Source organism: Oryx dammah, unplaced genomic scaffold (assembly GCF_014754425.2).
Source record: "Oryx dammah isolate SB20612 unplaced genomic scaffold, SCBI_Odam_1.1 HiC_scaffold_1, whole genome shotgun sequence".
Classification (NCBI taxonomy): domain Eukaryota; kingdom Metazoa; phylum Chordata; class Mammalia; order Artiodactyla; family Bovidae; genus Oryx; species Oryx dammah.
The window spans coordinates 47,728,662-47,750,199 of record NW_024070185.1 but is presented as its reverse complement, the minus strand read 5'-3'; the positions used below and the strand labels follow the sequence as shown (position 1 = coordinate 47,750,199).

General features: G+C 39.3%; 1 protein-coding gene across 1 annotated transcript in view; it reads right to left on the bottom strand.

Moving 5' to 3' along the window:
- Positions 1-21,538, bottom strand: part of GDA (guanine deaminase) — a 129,137-nt gene that overhangs the window by 43,206 nt on the left and 64,393 nt on the right. Inside the window, exons 2-3 of the mRNA XM_040253192.1 lie at positions 14,113-14,201; positions 1,127-1,298 (exon numbers count right to left, since the gene is read on the bottom strand). Coding sequence (XP_040109126.1) covers positions 1,127-1,298; positions 14,113-14,201 — 261 coding nt within the window. The remainder of the gene's footprint in view (positions 1-1,126; positions 1,299-14,112; positions 14,202-21,538) is intronic.

The window sequence follows — 21,538 nt, the reverse complement described above, 5'->3', positions numbered from 1 at the left end:
TCTACATGACAAGAGGTAGTGGTTAGATAAGATATTTGCAGCTTTAATTCTCAAATGCAAAAGTTATCTCTGGCTGCTGAATAGATTGGGGATGGGGTTGGAGTAGATGAAGGGAGCTGGTTTTCCTCAGAGAGTGAAAGGAAGGGTATTTCAGGGCCTTTAGTATTTCAGGGCCTTTACCGAGTTGGCCAAAAAGGTTGTTCATGTTTTTCTGTAAGATGTTATGGAAAAACCCAAACAAGCTTTTTGGCCAGCCTGGTGGCTCAGATGGTAAAGTGTCTAGGTTCGATCCCTGGGTTGGAAAGATTCTCTGGAGAAGGAAATGGCAACCCACTCCAGTACTCTTGCCTGGAAAATCCCATGGACGGTGGATCGTGGTAGGCTACAGTCCATGGGGTCGCAAAGAGTTGAACACAACTGAGCGACTTCATTCATAGCTGGCACACACTACGGCCACTCTCCTCAGACCGAACTAGCTCCATAGTTCCCTCTAGTGGGCTAATATTCACCAGATTCCCACACGCCCTGCAACAAGGGACTATTCCAGTTTCCTTCCTTTCAAAGCTACCAAAATAATGTGATATCCTTCTAACTAATTTTAATTTTAGATTTCCTCGGATATTTCTTAAAGTAAATACATATGTTAGGCACTATTTTAAGAGCTTAACAAGTATAGACTTGCTTGATTATCATAACAATCCTAAGTAGGTGCTGTCATTATTATTATTATTTTTTTTTTTTTACAGATGGGGAAAGTGAGTCACAGAACTTTCCAAAGGTTACACAGCTATTCCATATGGTACCCAGAATAGCACTGTGGGTTGGCAGGAGTAAAGGAATACACATATGCATTAAACCCAAATTTAGTAAAAAAAAAAAAAAAACAAAACAAAACTAATGAGAACCCAGGGGATTTGAGGATTTAGATTCAGGTGTTTCTTGGCTAGTGACTAGCTGTGTTGGTGAAGTGGTCACAAACTCACTGAGCTGTGAAAGAACTAAAAGCATCTCTATAGGCCATGATAATCTTAACTGCCTGTTTTTAATTTAAATCTGCCCCCAAGAAATGGATGTTTCTATAGATGACTAAATAGAATACATCAATACTCATATGCAGGATACTTACAACAACTCTGGTATATACTTCTTCAGCAAAGTCAATGCTCTGGAATTTGTGTTCTGTAGGAAATGTGTACTTGGTCAACCATTCCAAAAGTGGGAGGTCCACATTACTCCCGGCAAAGGAGTACTGAGGGGCATGGATGTGTGTGTCGACCAGCCCAGGCATGAAGAACTCACTGGAAATTAAGATAAGAGAAAAGAATTTAATAACATCTTTAGTCATTTTCCATATCTTTAAATCATGTTTTCTCTAGACTGTGATTTAATTGTTTATTCTACCCAGAGTAGATACAATGAGATGAATGTAAATTATCTTATTATTTAGAAGTCAGAAAATAAAAATGAAACTCTGCTAGGGGGACACAGCCCTAAATTGGAATGGCTTGGTGTGAAGTTAACCAAAGAAAAGTGTTTGAATACTCAATTTAGTGAATTAATATATATTTGTTACTCTGTAGCTAGGAGGGAGGGAATCATGAGAATACTTGATCCTCTGTTTTTTATTTTCTTTGGCAGAACTGTGACATATTGAACCCTGGGTTCAGGAAGATAAATTTGGTGGTGACAGGCATGCATGGGGACACTCTTTCAATCTGTCAAGCATGAGAGCATTTCTGAATAAAGGAAAAGTATAAGTATGAGGGAAAGAACTTGATCTTTTATTAGTTCTAGGTAGTAGAGGAGAGGAGGTCACTCAGTCATGTCTGACTCTTTGCGATCCCATGGACTGTAGTCTACCAGGCTTCTCTGTCCATGGGATTTTCCAGGCAAGAGTACTGGAGTGGGTTGCCATTTCCTTCTCCAGGGGATCTTCCTGACCCAGGGGTCAAACCCAGGTCTCCTGCATTGCAGGCAGACGCTTTACCCTCTGAGCCACCAGGGAAGCTCCTTAGTAGAGGAGAGGAAAGAGTCAAAGCATTCTAAGTATATCATTTGTGAAAGGCAGTTTATTATAGGGGTTACATATATACATTCTTGACTAAGACTGCCTGATTTTGAATTTAGGCCCCACCATAAAATGTCAGTCCCCTATAATGAAAAGGACATCTTTTTTGGGTGTTAGTTCTAAAAGGTCTTATAAGGTCTTCATAGAACCGTTCCACTTCAGTTTCTTCAGCATTACTAGTTGGGGCATAGACTTGGATTACTGTGATATTGAATGGTTTGCCTTGGAAACAAACAGAGATCATTCTGTCGTTTTTGAGATTGCATCAAAGTACTGCATTTTGGACTCTTTTGTTGACCATGATGGCTACTCCATTTCTTCTAAGGGATTCCTGCCCACAGTAGTAGATATAGTGGTCATCTGAGCTAAATTCACCTATTCCAGTCCATTTTAGTTTGCTGATTCCTAGAATGTCGACGTTCACTTTTGCCATCTCCTGTTTGACCACTTCCAATTTGACCTAACATTCCATGTTCCTATGCAATATTGCTTTTTACAGTATCAGACCTTGCTTCTATCACCAGTCACATCCACAACTGGACATTGTTTTTGCTTTGGCTCCTTCATTCTTTCTGGAGTTATTTCTGCACTGATCTCCAGTAGCATATTGGGCACCTACCAACCTGGGGAGTTCCTCTTTCAGTATCCTATCATTTTGCCTTTTCATACTGTTCATGGGGTTCTCAAGGCAAGAATACTGAAGTGGTTTGCCATTCCCTTCTCCAGTGGACCACATTCTGTCAAACCTCTTCACCATGACCCACCCGTCTTGGGTTGCCCCACATGGCATGGCTTAGTTTCACTGAGTTAGACAAGGCTGTGGTCTTTGTGATTAGATTGACTAGATTTCTGTGATTATGGTTTGTATGTCTGCCCTCTGATGCCTCTCACAACACCTACTGTCTTACTTGGGTTTCTAACACCCAAAAAAGATGTCCTTTTCATCACAGGGGACTGGAATGCAAAAGTAGGAAGTCAGGAAACACCTGGGTAACAGGCAAGTTTGGCCTTGGAATGCAGAATGAAGCAGGGCAAAGGCTAATAGAGTTTTGCCAAGAGAACGCACTGGTCATAGCAAACACCCTCTTCCAACAACACAAGAGAAGACTCTACATATGGACATCACCAGATGGTCAACACCGAAATCAGATTGATTATATTCTTTGCAGCCAAAGATGGAGAAGCTCTATAGAGTCAGCAAAAACTAGACCAGGAGCTGACTGTGGCTCAGATCATGAACTCTATTGCCAAATTCATACTTAAATTGAAGAAAGTAGGGAAAACCACTAGACCGTTCAGGTATGACCTCAATCAAATCCCTTATGATTATACAGTGGAAGTGAGAAATAGATTTAAGGGACTAGATCTGATAGAGTGCCTGATGAACTATGGATGGAGGTTTGTGACATTGTACAGGAGACAGGGATAAAGACCATCCCCATGGAAAAGAAATGCAAAAAAGCAAAATGGCTGTCTGGGAAGGCCTTACAAATAGCTGTGAAAAGAAGAGAAGTGAAAAGCAAAGGAGAAAAGGAAAGATATAAGCATCTGAATGCAGAGTTCCAAAGAATAGCAAGGAAAGATAAGAAAGCCTTCCTCAGAGATCAATGAGAACAACAGAATGGGAAAGACTAGAGATCTCTTCAAGAAAATTAGAGATACCAAGGGAACATTTCATGCAAAGATGGGCTCCATAAAGGACAGAAATGGTATGGACCTAACAGAAGCAGAAGATATTAAGAAGAGGTGGAAAGAATACACAGAAGAACTGTACAAAAAAGATCTTCACGACCTGGATAATCATGATGGTGTGATCACTCACCTAGAGCCAGACATCCTGGAATGTGAAGTCAAGTGGGCCTTCGAAAGCATCACTACAAACAAAGCTAGTGGAGGTGATGGAATTCCAGTTGAGCTATTTCAAATCCTGAAAGATGATGCTGTGAAAGTGCTGCACTCAATATGCCAGCAAATTTGGAAAACTCAGCAGTGGCCACAGGACTGGAAAAGGTCAGTTTTCATTCCAATCCCAAAGAAAGGCAATGCCAAAGAATGCTCTAACTACCGCACAATTGGAGTCCATGGGGTCACTAAGAGTCGGACACGACTGAGTGACTTCACTTTCACTTTTCACTTTCCTGCATTGGAGAAGGAAATGGCAACCCACTCCAGTGTTCTTGCCTGGAGAACCCCAGGGATGGGGGAGCCTGGTGGGCTGCCGTCTCTGGGGTCACACAGAGTTGGATATGACTGAAGTGACTTAGCAGCATCAGCAGCACACACTAGTAAATTAATGCTCAAAATTCTCCAAGCCAGGCTTCAGCAATACGTGAACCATGAACTCCCCAATGTTCAAGCTGGTTTTAGAAAAGGCAAAGGAACCAGAGATCAAATTGCCAACATCCACTGGATCATCGAAAAAAGCAAGAGAGTTCCAGAAAAACATCTATTTCTGCTTTATTTACTATGTCAAAGCCTTTGACTGTGTGGATCACAATGAACTGTCGAAAATTCTGAAAGAGATGGGAATACCAGACCACCTGACCTGCCTCTTGAGAAACCTATGTGCAGGTCAGGAAGCAACAGTTAGAACTGGACATGGAACAACAGACTGGTTCCAAATAGGAAAAGGAGTACATCAAGGCTGTATATTGTCACCCTGCTTGTTTAACTTATATGCAGAGTATATCATGAGAAACGCTAGGCTGGAAGAAGCACAAGCTGGAATCAAGATTGCCGGGAGAAATATCAATAACCTCAGATATGCAGATGACACCACCCTTATGGCAGAAAGTGAAGAGGAACTAAAAAGTCTCTTGATGAAAGTGAAAGAGGAGAGTGAAAAAGTTGGCTTAAAGCTCAACATTCAGAAAACGAAGATCATGGTATCTGGTCCCATCACTTCATGGGATATAGATGGGGAAACAGTGCAAACAGTGTCAGACTTTATTTTTTTGGACTCCAGGATCACTGGAGATGGTGATTGCAGCCATGGAATTAAAAGATGCTTACTTCTTGGAAGGAAAGTTATGACCAACCTAGACAAAATATTAAAAAGCAGAGACATTACTTTGCCAACAAAGGTCTGTCTAGTGAAGGATATGGTTTTTCCAGTGGTCACGCAGACTGTGACTGTTTTTCCAGTGCTTCACGTGGACTGTGAAGAAAGCTGAGCGCCAAAGAATTGATGCTTTTGAACTGTGGTGTTGGAGAAGACTCTTGAGAGTCACTTGGACTGCAAGGAGATCCGACAAGTCCATCCTAAAGGAGATCAGTCCTGGGTGTTCATTGGAAGGACTGATGCTAAAGCTGAAACTCCAAACTTTGGCCACCTCATGCGAAGAGTTGACTCATTGCAAAAGACTCTGATGCTGGGAGGGATTGCAGGCAGGAGGAGAAGAGGACGACAGAGGATGAGATGGCTGGATGGCATCACTGACTCAATGGACATGACTTTGGGTGAACTCTGGGAGTTGGTGATGGAGAGGGAGGCCCGGCATGGGGCAATTCATGGGGTCGCAAAGAGTCAGACACAAGTGAGCGACTGAACTGAACTGAACTGATAAAATGGCAGTGGTATATTCAACATATTATTTAACCTTTCTGTTACTCTGTTTCCCCATATAAAATGGAGATAGTAGTTTCACAATAGGACTGTTGTGAGGATTGAGTTAGCATTTGTAAATACAGTGCCTCGGTAATGGAAAGCACCAAAAAAAAAAAAAAAAGTTGTGAAGATGATATAATACTCACAATAAACACATGAAATAGTACTGTGATCCCCAGCCAGAAAACAGTAAACCTAAATCTGCTGCTGCTGCTGCTGCTGCTAATTCGCTTCAGTCGTGTCCGACTCTGTGTAACCCCACAGATGGCAGCCCACTAGGCTCCGTTGTCAATGGGACTCTCCAGGCAAGAACACTGGAGTGGGCTGCCATTTCCTTCTCCAATGCATGAAAAGTAAAAAGTGAAAAGTGAAAGTGAAGTCGCTCAGTCATGTCAGACTCTTAGTGACCCCATGTGCTGCAGCCTACAAGGCTCTGCTGCCCATGGGATTTTCCAGGCAAGAGTACTGGAGTGGGGTGCCATTGCCTTCTCCGAAACCTAAAGGTAGAGAAATTTAAATAGCTGGATAACAGTAATCATTCAACTTCAGCTCTGGAGTCAAACAGAGTAAGTTTTTGAGCATGTGAGGCTGAACATATGACATAAAGTACAGAGAACTTATCAGGAAAGTCTATTATGAGGGAGGGGCAATATCATACTAAGCCTACAAAGTATGACCTCCAAGTCTCCAAAAAACAATTGAACACATGGGATAAGAGGTCACAGAGTTATAAATGGGATTCAGATCTGACAGTCTCCCCTAATTAGGTAACCTTAGGAGTTGGTGGTATAAGAGATTTCTGTAGAAGAAAGAACAAAGCTAAAACTAAGCCTTGAGCAGTACCTTCCACTTAAAAGAGTAAGATTGAGGACGAGAAGGCCATGCTCAATCCAGGCACAATCACTGTCAGGAAGATAGAGACTCATGATAGAGAGCTGTCAAGGACAGCAATGAAGTGAAGGACAGTGACCAGTGTCAAAAACTGCAAGAATCAGGACCCTGAGAGAGCACTCATTTCCATACAGTGACTGGGGAGACACCTGATTTCACATGGGCAAGCACTTCATTACCTAAGTGCTTACCCAGTCCAAGTATGTCTTAGTTACTGTCCTAGGTGCTGACGAGAATGCCATGAATAGGAAAGACAAGTGGAGACAGAAATGACTGGACAAAAACTCTTTGGTAGTGAAGGTTAGAATGGTAACATAGGGGAAGAGTGAAAGTCACTTTTGTTTCCCATGTAGGAGAAACCTGAGCATGTAATGAAGATAGCAGAGATGGAAGAAGGACATAAGGCAGGGGACAATGTCTTCAGAGGCAACAGGGAGTGAGGGTTTATCATGTCAAAAGTTTAACTTTCGTCCAGAAAACCTAGCAGTCCTTTTTTAGGAAACAAAGTATTATGAAATGCTTATTAATAGAAACATTCACTTATCAAAGTTAGAGTCCAAGATTAATACAGAAAGCAGTGCATGCAGGAATGTGGACTGTCAGGGCTGTATTGAGATAAGCAGTCACTGAGCCCAGCTACTCACTTTACAGAAAGAACAAAAGGAAGTTTGAGGGTGGCAATCTCATTAGTGGCCCAGCCAGGCTTACAACTCAATTCTCCACTCAAGACATCACTTGTAGCTAAACCATCATCATCAAAAGTCAAACTGGAGGCAAAGCAGAGGGGTTTGGAGGCTGAAGCAGGATAAGATGAAAAAGCTCTCCTTTCTCATCCTATTATACTCTTCCACTTTCCTCTTTTCACTATACTTAATCACTATCCTAATTTCCTTATAAAAATCTCAACTTTCCCCTGATAAAAACCATCAACTTCACATTCTAAATCTGGAGTGCTGGCTAGGCCTGATCAGAACTTGAGGGAAAAGAACAATATGGGCTCTTATGTACATTTATCAGAACATCCACCTGTCTTTTAATCAACTGGAAAATGCTAGTAAAAGCCCTATCCTACAATCAAGACACATGAATCTCTATTTAAAAGTCTGAGTTGCCCAATCTGTCTGCGCTCACACAATTTACTACCCTCATCAACATGTCCTGCAGGGGATGTGATGGTTTCAAGGGCCTGGGAACCCCAGGCTGTTTGAAAACCACTCTTTTGCTGTACAAAAAAATGCAAGGGTATGATATAACAACAACATGTTGTACTTATTAAAAATTTTGGAATTTGTTCATTGTGGAGTTTTTGCATTAATTTTGATTTTTAAAAATACTGCAGTACACTATTATTTATCTTGATTACTAAGTTTTTTGCCTTCCCCACCCTTAAATTCCCGTGTTCAAGGTGAATGCCTCACTCTAATCCTGGCTCTTCCATGTCTGTGGTCCATGGTCACAGTCTGATCCACTCCTATCAAAGCACTGCTGAGTGCTCCAGTTATAATTTTCATTAAAAAAAAAAAATCCACACCATGCTGATTTAATTTTTTTCTTCCCTTGTCACTTTTCTATGTGTAGTACATATAGGTCTCCTGGAATGTACATTTGTTAGATGGATTTAACTCCAAGAGCAGCCTCGTAAAGAGGGAACAAGAGGATATAAAATCCACAGATGCATTCACCTCGATCCATATCCTCCGGACACTCCACCATCCTTTCACTTTCCCAACTTCCATCTCATTTATTCCCAAAGCTTCTTGGGATCCTTCACGATAAAAGCATGCAAGAAGGCGACTCATAAATGTCATTTGTTCTTCAACATATATCCTGGTGAAAATGCTCCAAGAGGAAGCAGATGGTGACAGCAGAGGTGGAGTGATCTCCATGACCACTGATTCATCTGCATGCCTGTTGGCTGCATACTTCTAAACTCATGAGAGGCAGCAAGGAGAGAGAAAGAGGTAAGAGATGTGAGTATAAATGTAAAGTGCAATAAAACTTTAGGGCCAGTCCCCCATCTCTCTGGACTGTCACCAGCTTTTCTGCCTCAAAGCCTTAGGGGAAACACAGTTCACAGATGTGCTGCAGTGGATGAAAGTATCTACATCATCTAGGACAATCCTTTGCTAACAGCCCAAGAGACAAGCTCAAAGAGGGGAAGAGCCTGCTTTCCATCTAACAGCTACAAAGCTGTAGGGTGAGGATTCATGCCAGGTGTTCTGATTCCTAATTCAGTGTTCTCAGTACATTATTCTAAACCCTTAAAGTGTTTGTAGAATGAAAACTATTCGGTTGACTTTGGAAGTTTTATTGACTGAAAACATACTTGGCCTAAACCCAGACAAAATCTTTGAATTAAAAAAAAGTATTCCCATTTCTTTTTTAAAAATGTATTTATTTTAATTGGAGGCGAATTACTTTACAATATTGTAGTGATTTTTGCCATACATTGACATGAATCAGCCATGGGTGTACATGTGTTCCTCATCCTGAACCCCCCACCCACCACCCTCCCCATCCCATCCCTCAGGGTTATCCCAGTGCACCATCCCTGAGCACCCTGTATCATGCATCGAACCTGGACTGGCGATCTGTTTCACACATGGTAATATACATGTTTCAATGGTATTCTCTCAAATCATCCCACCCTTGCCTTCTCCCACAGAGTCCAAAAATCTGTTCTTTACATCTGTGTCTCTTTTGCTGTCTTGCATACAGGGTCATTGTTACCATCTTTCTAAATTCCATATATATACATTAATGTGCTGTATTGGTGTCTTTCTTTCTGACTTACTTCACTCTGTATAATAGGCTCCAGTTTCATCCACCTCATTAGAACTGATTCAAATGTATTCTTTTTAATGGCTGAGTAATATTTCATTGTGTATATGTACACCAGCTTTCCAGCTTTTCATTTGTCTGCCGATGGACATCTAGGTTGCTTCCATGTCCTGGCTATTATAAACAGTGCTGTGATGAACATTGGGGTACATGTGTCTTTTTCAATTCTGCTTTCCTCAGTGTGTATGCCCAGCAGTGGGATTGCTGGGTTGTATGGCAGTTCTATTTCCAGTTTTTTAAGGAATCTCCACACTGTTCTCCACAGTGGCTGTACTAGTTTGCATTCCCACCAACAGTGTAAGAGGGTTCCCTTTTCTCCACTCCCTCTCCAGCATTTATTGTTTGTAGACTTTTGGATCGCAGCCATTCTGACTGGTGTGAGATGGTACCTCATTGTGGTTTTGATTTGCATTTCTGTGATAATGAGTGATGTTGAGTATCTTTTCATGTGTTTATTAGCCATCTGTATGTCTTCTTTGGAGAAATGTCTGTTTAGTTCTTTGGCCTATTTTTTGATTGGTTCGTTTATTTTTCCGGAATTGAGCTGCAAGAGTTGCTTATATATATTTGAGATTAATTCTTTGTCAGTTGCTTCATTTGCTATTATTTTCTCCCATTCTGAAGGCTGTCTTTTCACTTCAGTTATAGTCTCCTTTGTTGTGCAAAAGCGTTTAAGTTTAATTAGGTCCCATTTGTTTATTTTTTGTTTTTATTTCCAATATTCTGGGAGGTGGGTCATAGAGGATCCTGCCATGATTTATATCAGAGAGTGTTTTGCCTATGTTTTCCTCTAGGAGTTTTATAGTTTCTGGTCTTCCATTTAGATCTTTAAGCCATTTTGAGTTTATTTTTGTGTATGGCGTAAAAAAGTGTTCAAGTTTCATTCTTTTACAAGTGGTTGACCAGTTTTCCCAGCACCACTTATTAAAGAGATTGTCTTTTCTCCATTGTATATTCTTGCCTCCTTTGTCAAAGATAAGGTGTCCATAGGTGTGTGGATTTATCTCCAGGCTTTCTATTTTGTTCCATTGATCTATATTTCTGTCTCTGTGCCAGTACCATACTGTCTTGATGACTAGTATAGTCTGAAGTCAGGAGGGTTGATTCCTCCAATTCCATTCTTCTTTCGCCAGATTACTTTGGCTATTCAAGTTTTTTTTGTATTTCCATACAAATTGTGAAATTATTTGTCCTAGCTTTATGAAAAATACCATTGGTAGCTTGATAGGGATTGCACTGAATCTATAGATTGCCTTGGGTAGTATACTCATTTTCACTAAATTGATTCCTTCAATCCATGAACATGGTATATTTCTCCATCTATTTGTGTCCTCTTTGATTTCTTTCATCAGGTTTTATAGTTTTCTATATATAGGGTTTTTTTCCCTTGGGTATATTTATTCCTAAGTATTTTATTCTTTTCGTTGCAATGGTGAATGGAATTGTTTCCTTAATTCTTCTGTTTTCTCATTGTTACTATATAGGAATTCAAGGATTTCTGTGTGTTAACTTTATATCCTGCAACTTTACTATATTCATTGATTAGCTCTAGTAATTTTCTGGTGGAGTCTTTCAGTTCAGTTCAGTTCAGTCGCTCAGTCATGTCCGACTCTTTGCGACCCCATGAATCGCAGCATGCCAGGCCTCCCTGTCCACCACCAACTCCCAGAGTTCACTCAGACTCATGTCCATCGAGTCCATGATGCCATCCAGCCATCTCATCCTCTGTCATCCCCTTCTCCTCCTGCCCCCAATCCCTCCCAGCATCAGAGTCTTTGCCAATGAGTCAACTCTTCACATGAGGTGGCCAAAGTACTGGAGTTTTAGCTTTAGCATCATTCCTTCCAAGGAAATCCCAGGGTTGATCTCCTTCAGAATGGACTGGTTGGATCTCCTTGCAGTCCAAGGGAATCTCAAGATTCTTCTCCAACACCTCAGTTCAAAAGCATCAATTCTTCGGCGCTCAGCCTTCTTCACAGTCCAACTCTCACATTCATACATGACAACAGGAAAAACCATAGCCTTGACTAGATGGACCTTAGTTGGCAAAGTAATGTCTCTGCTTTTGAATATACTATCTAGGTTGGTCATAACTTCTTCCAAGGAGTAAGCATCTTTTAATTTCATGGCTGAAATCACCATCTGCAGTGATTTTGGAGCTCCCAAAAATAAAGTCTGACACTGTTTCCCCATCTATTTTCCATGAAGTGATGGGACCAGATGCCATGATCTTCGTTTTCTGAATGTTGAGCTTTAAGCCAGCTTTTTCACTGTCCTCTTTCACTTTCATCAAGAGGCTTTTTAGTTCCTCTTCACTTTCTGCCATAAGGGTGGTGTCATCTGCATATCTGAGGTTATTGATATTTCTCCCGGCAATCTTGATTCCAGCTTGTGTTTCTTCCAGTCCAGCATTTCTCATGATGTGCTCTGCATGTAAGTTAAATAAGCAGGGTGACAATATACAGCCTTGACGTACTCCTTTTCCTATTTGGAACCAGTCTGTTGTTCCATGTCCAGTTCTAACTGTTGCTTCCTGACCTGCATACAGATTTCTCAAGAGGCAGGTTAGGTGGTCTGGTATTCCCATCTCTTTCAGAAGTTTCCACAGTTTATTGTGATCCACACAGTCAAAGGCTTTGGAATGGTCAATAAAGCAGAAATAGATGTTTTTCTGGAACTCTCTTGCTTTTTCCATGATCCAGCGGATGTTGGCAATTTGATCTCTGGTTCCTCTGCCTTTTCTAAAACCAGCTTGAACATCAGGGAGTTCATGGTTCACGTATTGCTGAAGCCTGGCTTGGAGAATTTTGAGCATTATTTTACTATCATGTGAGATGAGTGCAATTGTGCGGTAGTTTGAGCATTCTTTTGTATTGCCCTTCTTTGGAATTGGAATGAAAACTGACCTTTTCCAGTCCTGTGGCCACTGCTGAGTTTTCCAAATTTGCTGGCATACTGAGTGCAGCACTTTCACAGCATCCTCTTTCAGGATTTGAAACAGCTCAACTGGAATTCCATCACCTCCACTAGCTTTGTTCGTAGTGATGCTTCCTAAGGCCCACTTGACTTCACATTCCAGGATGTCTGGCTCTAGATTAGTGATCACATCATCATGATTATATGAGTCGTGAAGATCTTTTTTGTACAGTTCTTCTGTGTATTCTTGCCACCTCTTCTTAATATCTTCTGCTTCTGTTAGGTCCATACCATTTCTGTCCTTTCTTTAGGGTTTTCTATGTAGAGGATCATGTCATCTGCAAATAGTAATAGTTTTACTTCTTCTTTTCCAATCTGGATTCCTTTTATTTCTTTTTCTTCTCTGATTGCTGTGGCTAAAACTTCCAAAACTATGTTGAATAGTAGTGGTGAGAGTGGGCACCCTTGTCTTCTTCCTGACTTTAGGGGATGCTTTCAATTTTTCACCATTGAGGATAATGTTTGCTCTGGGTTTATCATATATGGCTTTTATTATGTTGAGGTATGTTCCTTCTATGCCTGCTTTCTGGAGGGTTTTTATCATAAATGGACATTGAATTTTGTCAAAGGCTTTCTCTGCATCTATTGAGATAATCATATGGTTTTTATCTTTCAATTGGTTAATGTAGGGTATTACGTTGATTGATTTGCAGATATTCTCAGGCAAGAATACTGGAGTGGTTGCCATTTCCTTCTCCAGAGGATCTTCCCAGATCAGGGATCAAACCCACACCTCCTGCATTGGCAGGTGTATCCTTTACCACTGAGCCACCTGGGAAGCCCTGTACCACTAAAGTAGTTGAAAGATAAAATCATAGTTTAAGTGCTCTTTTGGAGATAGGTCTATATAGTCAAAGCTATGCTTTTTCCAGTAGTCATGTATGGATGTGAGGATTGAACTATAAAGAAGGCTGAGTGCCAAAGAATTGATGCTTTTAAACTGTTGTGCTGGAGAAGACTCTTGAGAGTCCCTTGGACTGCAAGGAGGTCAAACCAGTCATTCCTAAAGGAAATCAACCCTGAATATACATTGGAAGGACTGATGCCGAAGCTGAAGCTCCAATACTTTGGCCACCTGACTCATTGGAAAAGTTGCTGATGCTCAGAAAGATTGAAGCCAGGAGGAGAAGGGGATGACAGAGGATGAGGTGGTTGGATGCCATCACCAACTCAATGGACATGAGTTAGAGCAAACTCTGAGAGATGGTGAGGAACTGGGAGGCCTGGTGTGCTACAGTCCATGGGATCACAAAGAGTTAGACATGACTGACAGATTGAATACTAACTTCCTTGTGCACGCTGTCAGAGTTTTTCCTCCCTAAACCTCCTCTCACCTCCCACTAGTTTATCTCTGTCATGCTCCCTAATTACTTCCTTTACAGAAGGCATCACTGTCATGCTTACCTATCTGTGCACTTGTTTATGCTCTCTCTTTGCCATGGGCCATAAACCCAGTAAGCACCAACACTCTGTATATCATTTTCACCTCCAGATCCTATTCTTGCACATAATAAATGCAATAAATATTTGCTGAAGAAGTAAGTGAATGATGGCAGCCTCTCGTTCTCAAAGTTTCCATCTTTCAGCTCCATGTTCTCTATTTACCTTCTCTTGCCCATCTCCATCCTCAAAAAAAGAGAAAGACCTCTCTGTCTCCCAAGACAGGTTCTTAGCATTTGAGACTAGTTAATAGCATCAAGTAAAAGGGAAGAAGTTGACTCTGACTTACTGGTGGCTCAGTTCTCTTATTTCACACGACTTGAAGCACCATTCTTTGGCCAGCTTTTCTTGTTGGGATGCTTCTTCCAAAAACACTATCTTTAAAAAAAGGAAAGAAAGAAAGAAAAGAATCATAAATTAATGAACCATGGCCATTTGTTGTAATTAAATATCTAAATTTTTCAAGGGACTATACCATAGCTGAGCTAATTTTAAAGGGTATTTGACACCAAATGAGATAAAGATTAGGGATAAAGACAGAGATTTGTCTTCGCTTGTCCAAAGAAATAAACTGCATGAAATTTCTCTTTTTCTGCCATTCTATAGATATAAGACTTAAAAAATTCTAATTTGAAGATACAGGGTATTAAAAATGGATAATTGACGTCTATTTCTACCCCCGCCCCCCTCCCCCACAAAATGATTAAGGGAAACAATTGTTTACAGAAAGCACCTCAGTGCTGATGAATGAGAGATTTTTGTTAGGCTATTATAGGGAACCCAAGCCCGAAGCACAACAGGAGTACATCGTAGGGCAGTTTATTGACACTGAATATAACTGCATGTTATAACTGCCTGACAAGGGAGTCTTAGCATGAACTATGTTGATGTTCTGATGCTAGACATCCATTGTAAAGAGGTCTGCCATATTTTCTAGTATTGTGCATGAAACACTAACAGAATGATCTCTCACATGGGGCTTGTGAGTCCATGCGCAATAGGTGAGAAACCGTGGATAGGTCTCAATCCCTCTTGGTCTGGTTTTCCCATCTGCAAGCTGAGGCTAACATCAGTACATACTTCACAAAGTGACTGTGAAGATCAAATATTCTTAATTTTAATTAAGAAGTTAGCATATCCCTGGAACATGTTAAATGCTAGATACATTATTTTCTACTATTTATTCTTTTTAAGTAGAGTGTGATTGCTTTCTCTACAAAAGAGAATTGTAAAGCAAGAAAAGACAAGGAAAAATGAAATATATGTGAACAAAATAACCTGTTTTATGCAATAAACATTATTTTCAAATATTTTCACATTATGAAAATAAATGTTTCATGGAACATGAAATATTGAAAATACTTAGAGAAAATGTATCTAAACAGTTAGAAGCAAGACAATATTGTGCAGAAAACTTTGTGGAATAAAAAAATAAAATAAATACTGACTTCTCTATTCTTTGATGATATCTTTTTATAAAAAATCGGGATTTTTATCAGAAGAGAAAATGAAAAATGTAATTCCTACAAATAAGAAAAAATAAACTGATGATTCCAAAAATATTTTTGAATCAATAAATCAAAGCAGATATAAAGTTAATTAAAAATCACAAAAACAGAACTTATTAATATATCCCAGAGCTGATCTACCATTTACCATTACCAAAAAAAAGGGAGGGAGGGAGGAAGAAAATATTTGTAAAGTACTACATTCATACATTTGAAACAAATACTTTTCAGGAAAATATAAATGATCAAAATTTATTCTGGAGATATAGGAAAACTGAATGAACCAGTAATTCTGTGAGAAACTAAGGAAGACTTACTAACTGTTTAGGAAAGCTTATGGTTCAGAACCATGCTGTCTAACAGAAATAAAATGCCTATCACAAATGCAAGCCACATTTATAATTTTGACTTCCCTGGTGGCTCAGACGGTAAAAGCGTCTGCCTACAATGCGGGAGAGTGGGGTTTGATCCCTGGGTCGGGAAGATCCCCTGGAGAAGGAAATGGCACCCCACTCCAGTACTCTTGCCTGGAAAATCCCATGGACAGAGGAGCCTGGTGGGCTGCAGTCCGTGGGTTCACAAAGAGTCGGACACAACTGAGTGACGAATTCAATTCAATTCAATTCAATACCACACTAAAAGCATAAAAGTATAAAACAGTAAAATTAATTTTAATGACATGTTTTATTTATCAACATAGGTGGCCATGGTAAAAGATAATCATGTCAATACAAAATCAACATAAAAATTTTTAATTTTACTTTTTTTCATATTTAGTCTTTAAAATCCAAGGTATGTTTTATATTTAAAATATATTTTAATCTGGTTGATAAATTTTCATTAGAAATACTTCATCTATATATTTTGACTTTACATAATCTACAAAACATAGACTCACATAACCAGGTTGTCCTTAAAAGACTGCAACACTGAAGATAAGTATCAATTTTTAATGAGAAATTAAAGATAAAGATAAAATTTTAAAGTTCAGTTCCTCAGTCATATTAACCACATTCCAGGTGCTTATTATATCATATTAGATAGCACACATTCAGAGAATTTTATGACAAAGTTCTTTCCAGCTTACAAAGAACATATAATATCTGTGCTAAGAGTTCCAGAGCATGGAAAACAATGGACACCTCTTTATTTCTACAAAGCTACCACAATCCTCATACTAAAACCTGACAATACACATACATATACATAAAAACAGATACACAGAGAATGAAAATTATTATAACCCAATGCCTCTGTAATATAATTATTAAATAAATATTAATAATACAGATGCAAGGGGCTTCCCTGGTGGAGAATACACAACAGAAGAACTATACAAAAAAGGTCTTAATGACCCAGATGACCACAATGGTGTTGTCACTCAGCTAGAGCCAGATATCCTGGAGTGTGAAGTCAAGTAGGCTATAGGACCATTACTATAGACAAAGCTAGTAGAGGTAATAGCATTCCAGCTGGGCTATTTACAGTCTTAAAAACTGACATTATTATAGTGCTACACTCAGTATGTCAGCAAATTCAGAAAACTCAGCAGTGGCCACAGGACTGGAAAAGGTCAGTTTTCATTCCAATTCAAAGAAGGGCAATGCCAAAGAATGTTCAAACTACGGCATAATTGTGTTCATTTCATATGCTAGCAAGGTAATGCTCAAAATATTTCAAGCTAGGCTTCAGTAGTACTTGAATCAAGAACTTCCAGATGTATAAGCTGGATTTAGAAAAGGCAAAGGAACCAGAGATCAAATTGCCAAAAGTCATTAGATCGTAGAGAAAGCAAGAGAATTCTAGAAAAGCATCTACTTCTGCTTCATTGACTATGCAAAGGCCTTTGACTGTGTGCATAACAACAAACTGGAAATTTCTTAAAGAGTTCAGAATACCAGACCACTTTACCTGTCTCCTGAGAAACCTGTATGCAGTTCAAGAAGTAACAGAACTAGATATGGAACAATGGACTAGTTCCAAATTGGGGAAGGAGTACATCAAGGCTGTATATTGTCACCCTGCTTATTTAACTTCTATGTAGAGTACATCAGGCAAAGTGCTCAGCTGAATGAATTACAAACTGGAATCAAGATTGCAGAAAGAAATATCAACAACCTCAAATATGCAGATGATACCACTCTAATGGCAGAAAGCAAAGAGGAACTGAAGAGCCTCTTAATGAAGGTGAAAGAGTAGAGTAATAAAAGAGTTGGCTTAAAACTCAACATTCAAAAAACTAAGATTGCGGTATAATTGCAGTATCCAGTCCCATCACTTCATGGCAAAAAGAAAGGGGAAATAGGGGAAAATGTGGAAACAGTGACAGATTTTATTTTCTTGGGCTCCAAAATCACTGCAGATAGTTACTGCAGCCATGAAATTAAAAGATGCTTGCTCCTTGGAAGAAAAGCTATGGCAAACCTAGACAACATATTAAAAAGCAGAGACATCACTTTGCCGACAAAGGTCCATGTAGTTAAAGCTATGGTTTTTCCAGTGGTCATGTACGGATGTGAGAGTTGGACCATTAAAATGGCCTAGTGCCAAAGAATTGATGCTTTCAAATTGTGGTGCTAGAGAAGACTCTTGAGAGTCCCTTGGACAGCAAGGAGATCAAACCAGTCAATCCTAAAGGAAATCAATCCTGATTATTCATTGGAAGGACTAAAGTTGAAACTTCTATACTTTGGCCACCTGATGCAAAGTGCTGACTCATTGGAAAAAACCCTGATGCTAAGAAAGAGTGAAGGCAGAAGGAGAAGAGGGTGGCAGAGGATGAGATGGTTAGATAGCATCATCAATTCAGTGAACATGAATCTGAGCAAACTCCGGGAGACAGTGAAAGACAGGGAAGCCTGGCATGCTGCAGTCCACGGGGTCGCAAAGAGTTAGACATGACTTATTAACCTAACAACAACAGATGCAAAAATAATCCCAATGATATACTGACAATAAAAAGCAAAAATATGTTAAAATAATAATTCAGCACGTGTGCAGTATATAAGCCTCAATTACTTCAACCAAGCAAGACACACCTTCAGTGAACTTATAGCTGATGTTAAATAGTTATGCAAGGGCCCTACTCCTCAGAGACCATCGGAATAAATCCACCTGCCTTCTTTTCTGTTTCCTTCAGTCAACATGAAAACTTGAATTCACCTACTTATCAAATACACAGCAGGGATCCCGATCTATATCTTCATAAAGCTCTGTTCTAGTACCTTGTTCCTGACCTGCGCTCACCACTCTCCACTCCACTATGACCTCTTGTTACTGCTGCTGCTGCTGCTGCTGCTGCGTCACTTCAGTCATGTCCGACTCTGTGCAACCCCATAGATGGCAGCCCACGAGGCTCCCCTGTCCCTGGGATTATCCAGGCAAGAACACTGGAATGGGTTGCCACTTCCTTCTCCAATCCTCTTGTTACTGTCCATCCATAAATAGCAAATTCCCCTGTGTCTTCAATATCTCCTCTTAGTTTCCGCCTCCTGATAACTGGGGCTCTTCTCTGAGGACATGGCCTCCCCTACACTTCTCAAATGACAAGTATTCATATATCAGGGTCAGGCAATGAGTTTCCATACCCACGATGGCCATTTCTAAACCATGCTTCCTGCAGCTTTTTGCAAACCTACAAAGCTCCTTTAAGACCTGCTCCTTTTGGCTTTCAAAGAATTCTTTCTCTCCTTGTTCTTCTGCTTTACCAGCCCTTCTCTCATTGTTCCCATCTATTAATGCCTGCCCCACACTCTTTCTGTCCACTGCAAGCCCTGCCTTCACTCCTTATCATATCAGCATGGACAATCCTTTCAAGATCATAGGATTTATTTCCATGAACTCATTTTCAGTGATCTGTTCATGAATACATGAAGTTTATGACCTTCACATCATGGCTACAGCTCGGGCATTTTCATAACCTTTAAATGCCCTACCTCTAAAACCACAGAATCACACAACTTACCACCATTTCCTCTTTTTCCTGTCTGCCATTTCAGCTATTCCAAACAATCATCCACCTTAAAAAGCCTTCCCTTTCCTTTCTCCTCTCTACTTTCCCCCAGTCCATCAACTGTCTTCTTTTGCTATTTTCCTTGTCCAATTTGGATTCTATCAGCTATTATTTTATATTTCTTATATCTTTTAGTTGACACACATATAGTAAATTTTTAACCCTGACTACAACCAGCCCTACTTCTCTGGGCTGCACCTGAGGAGTCAAGCAGCACTGGGGCAAGCACACTACACAGTAGATGGAATATCCATAGTTATCAAGCTTGAAGGTGCTCCAACCAATGTCTGTACCTTGCTCCCTATGACATTTCTCTAGCCCTGTCTTTACTGTCAATAAAACTGACTGAAGGCCTAAATGCTTATCCACTGATAGATTATTAGAAGTATTTTTTAGTAATAGATTAATACACAGTTTTTTAATAGAATAACTCAAAAGGAGTTCAAAGAATTGAGGGCTATTGGTACAGCAAAACCCATCCCATTCCCATCTTCTTGATTTATGTGAAAATGTTTCTTAGCACTTATATCTATAAAAATGAAAAAAATAAGAAAAACATTGATGCTGCTTCTGTTTAATTCTACCAACAAGTAACACTCATCCATAGATACATTATGTAGTTGGAAGAAAAAAACAGCCTTTTTGTACTTTTACATTTAACAAATTACTTTTCAAAAATGTGTGATATACTTTTAAAATTTTCCTTATAGTCCCAAGAAATTTAAAATATTTAAATTTATGCACAGAAATTTTATTACAATGGTTGATCAATAAAAGAATTAAATGTGTAAAACTATACTGTATTAGCACAAACTGTAAGGAAAGGAGAATAAAATTAGTAATTCTAGAAGAAAAAGGGTCTATATAGCATTTCAGATTATTAATAAGGAGCTATTCATGATTTTTAGAGAAAGAGATTAAGGTAGATATCAAATCACTATGTTTTGATTCCATCAGACATTTTTAAAAGTAATAGCATAGCTTAATTTTAACATGTATATATCTATAACTTGCTAAAAATTTTAAGCTTTATATGTTTCAAAATTTAATAAAACTATATGTATCAACTTTTAAAAATGCAAAAGCATATAGGTTTTTTTCAAAATTCATCTGGGGGCATATTAGTAAAAAAAACCATGAAGAGTATTTCCGAGTCAACTCATATTCAAGCCCTCCACCATGATAATTTAAAATCTCCCTCTCTTCAAACCTCTTACTCACCTTACCCCAAATACATTTATCAAATGTTTGCAATAATTAAAAACTGCAAATAATTTTAAAGTCAGTCAAATAAGGGATTGGTTAAATATGACTAAACTGCAGCAATTAAAATTATCAGTGAAGAAATACTTATTGAATTATTCTCAATAAAATCTTAAGATTTTTTTTTAAAATGCAAGTTACTAGGTAACATATGATAACAATATTTTTGATAAGAATAGTGCGTGTGTGTAACTGAGTGCTATGATGAAAAATAAAGCAAAGTAAGTGGATAAAGTATGATGTGTGATGAGATGTTCTCTGAAATATATTTGACCACAGATTTGCATGAAAGGAGTAAACCACTTCATATTCTTAGAAGAACATTCCAAGCAGAGGGAACAGCCAGTACAAGGACCCTGATATGTTCAGTTCAATTCAGTTCAGTCGCTTAGTTGTGTCTGACTCTTTGAAACCCCATGAATTGCAGCACGCCAGGCCTCCCTGTCCATCACCAACTCCCGGAGTTCACTCAAACTCACATCCATCAAGTCAGTGATGCCATCTAACCCTGATATGTATATTCGAGTTAAATTTAAATTAGATGCTTGCCCTGTTTGGAAATACCAGGAAGACAAGTAAGAATACAGTACAAAGACTAGAAGAAAAAGTGGTAAAAAATCAGATCGAGGAGGTAGCAAGGGGCTTTGTAGGTCATGGCCTTGAGATTTGCTTTTAGGAAACCTCTAAAAATATTTTGGAAAATGAATGCAGAACACTTATAAAATATCATTGATATTGCCTATATGGGGCAATGGCCCTCTCGTCCTGATGTTACCTAGGCTTATGTGGCCATTCACATCATTGACTCAGATCATTCACCAAGAGTGCCTATTAAGGCCCATGGCCTTCCTCTTCATAGGCCTTATTCTAGGTGGGCTGTCAAGTGGATACATAAGTCATTAAAACCCAAGTTTCATAAAATCATAGCTGGT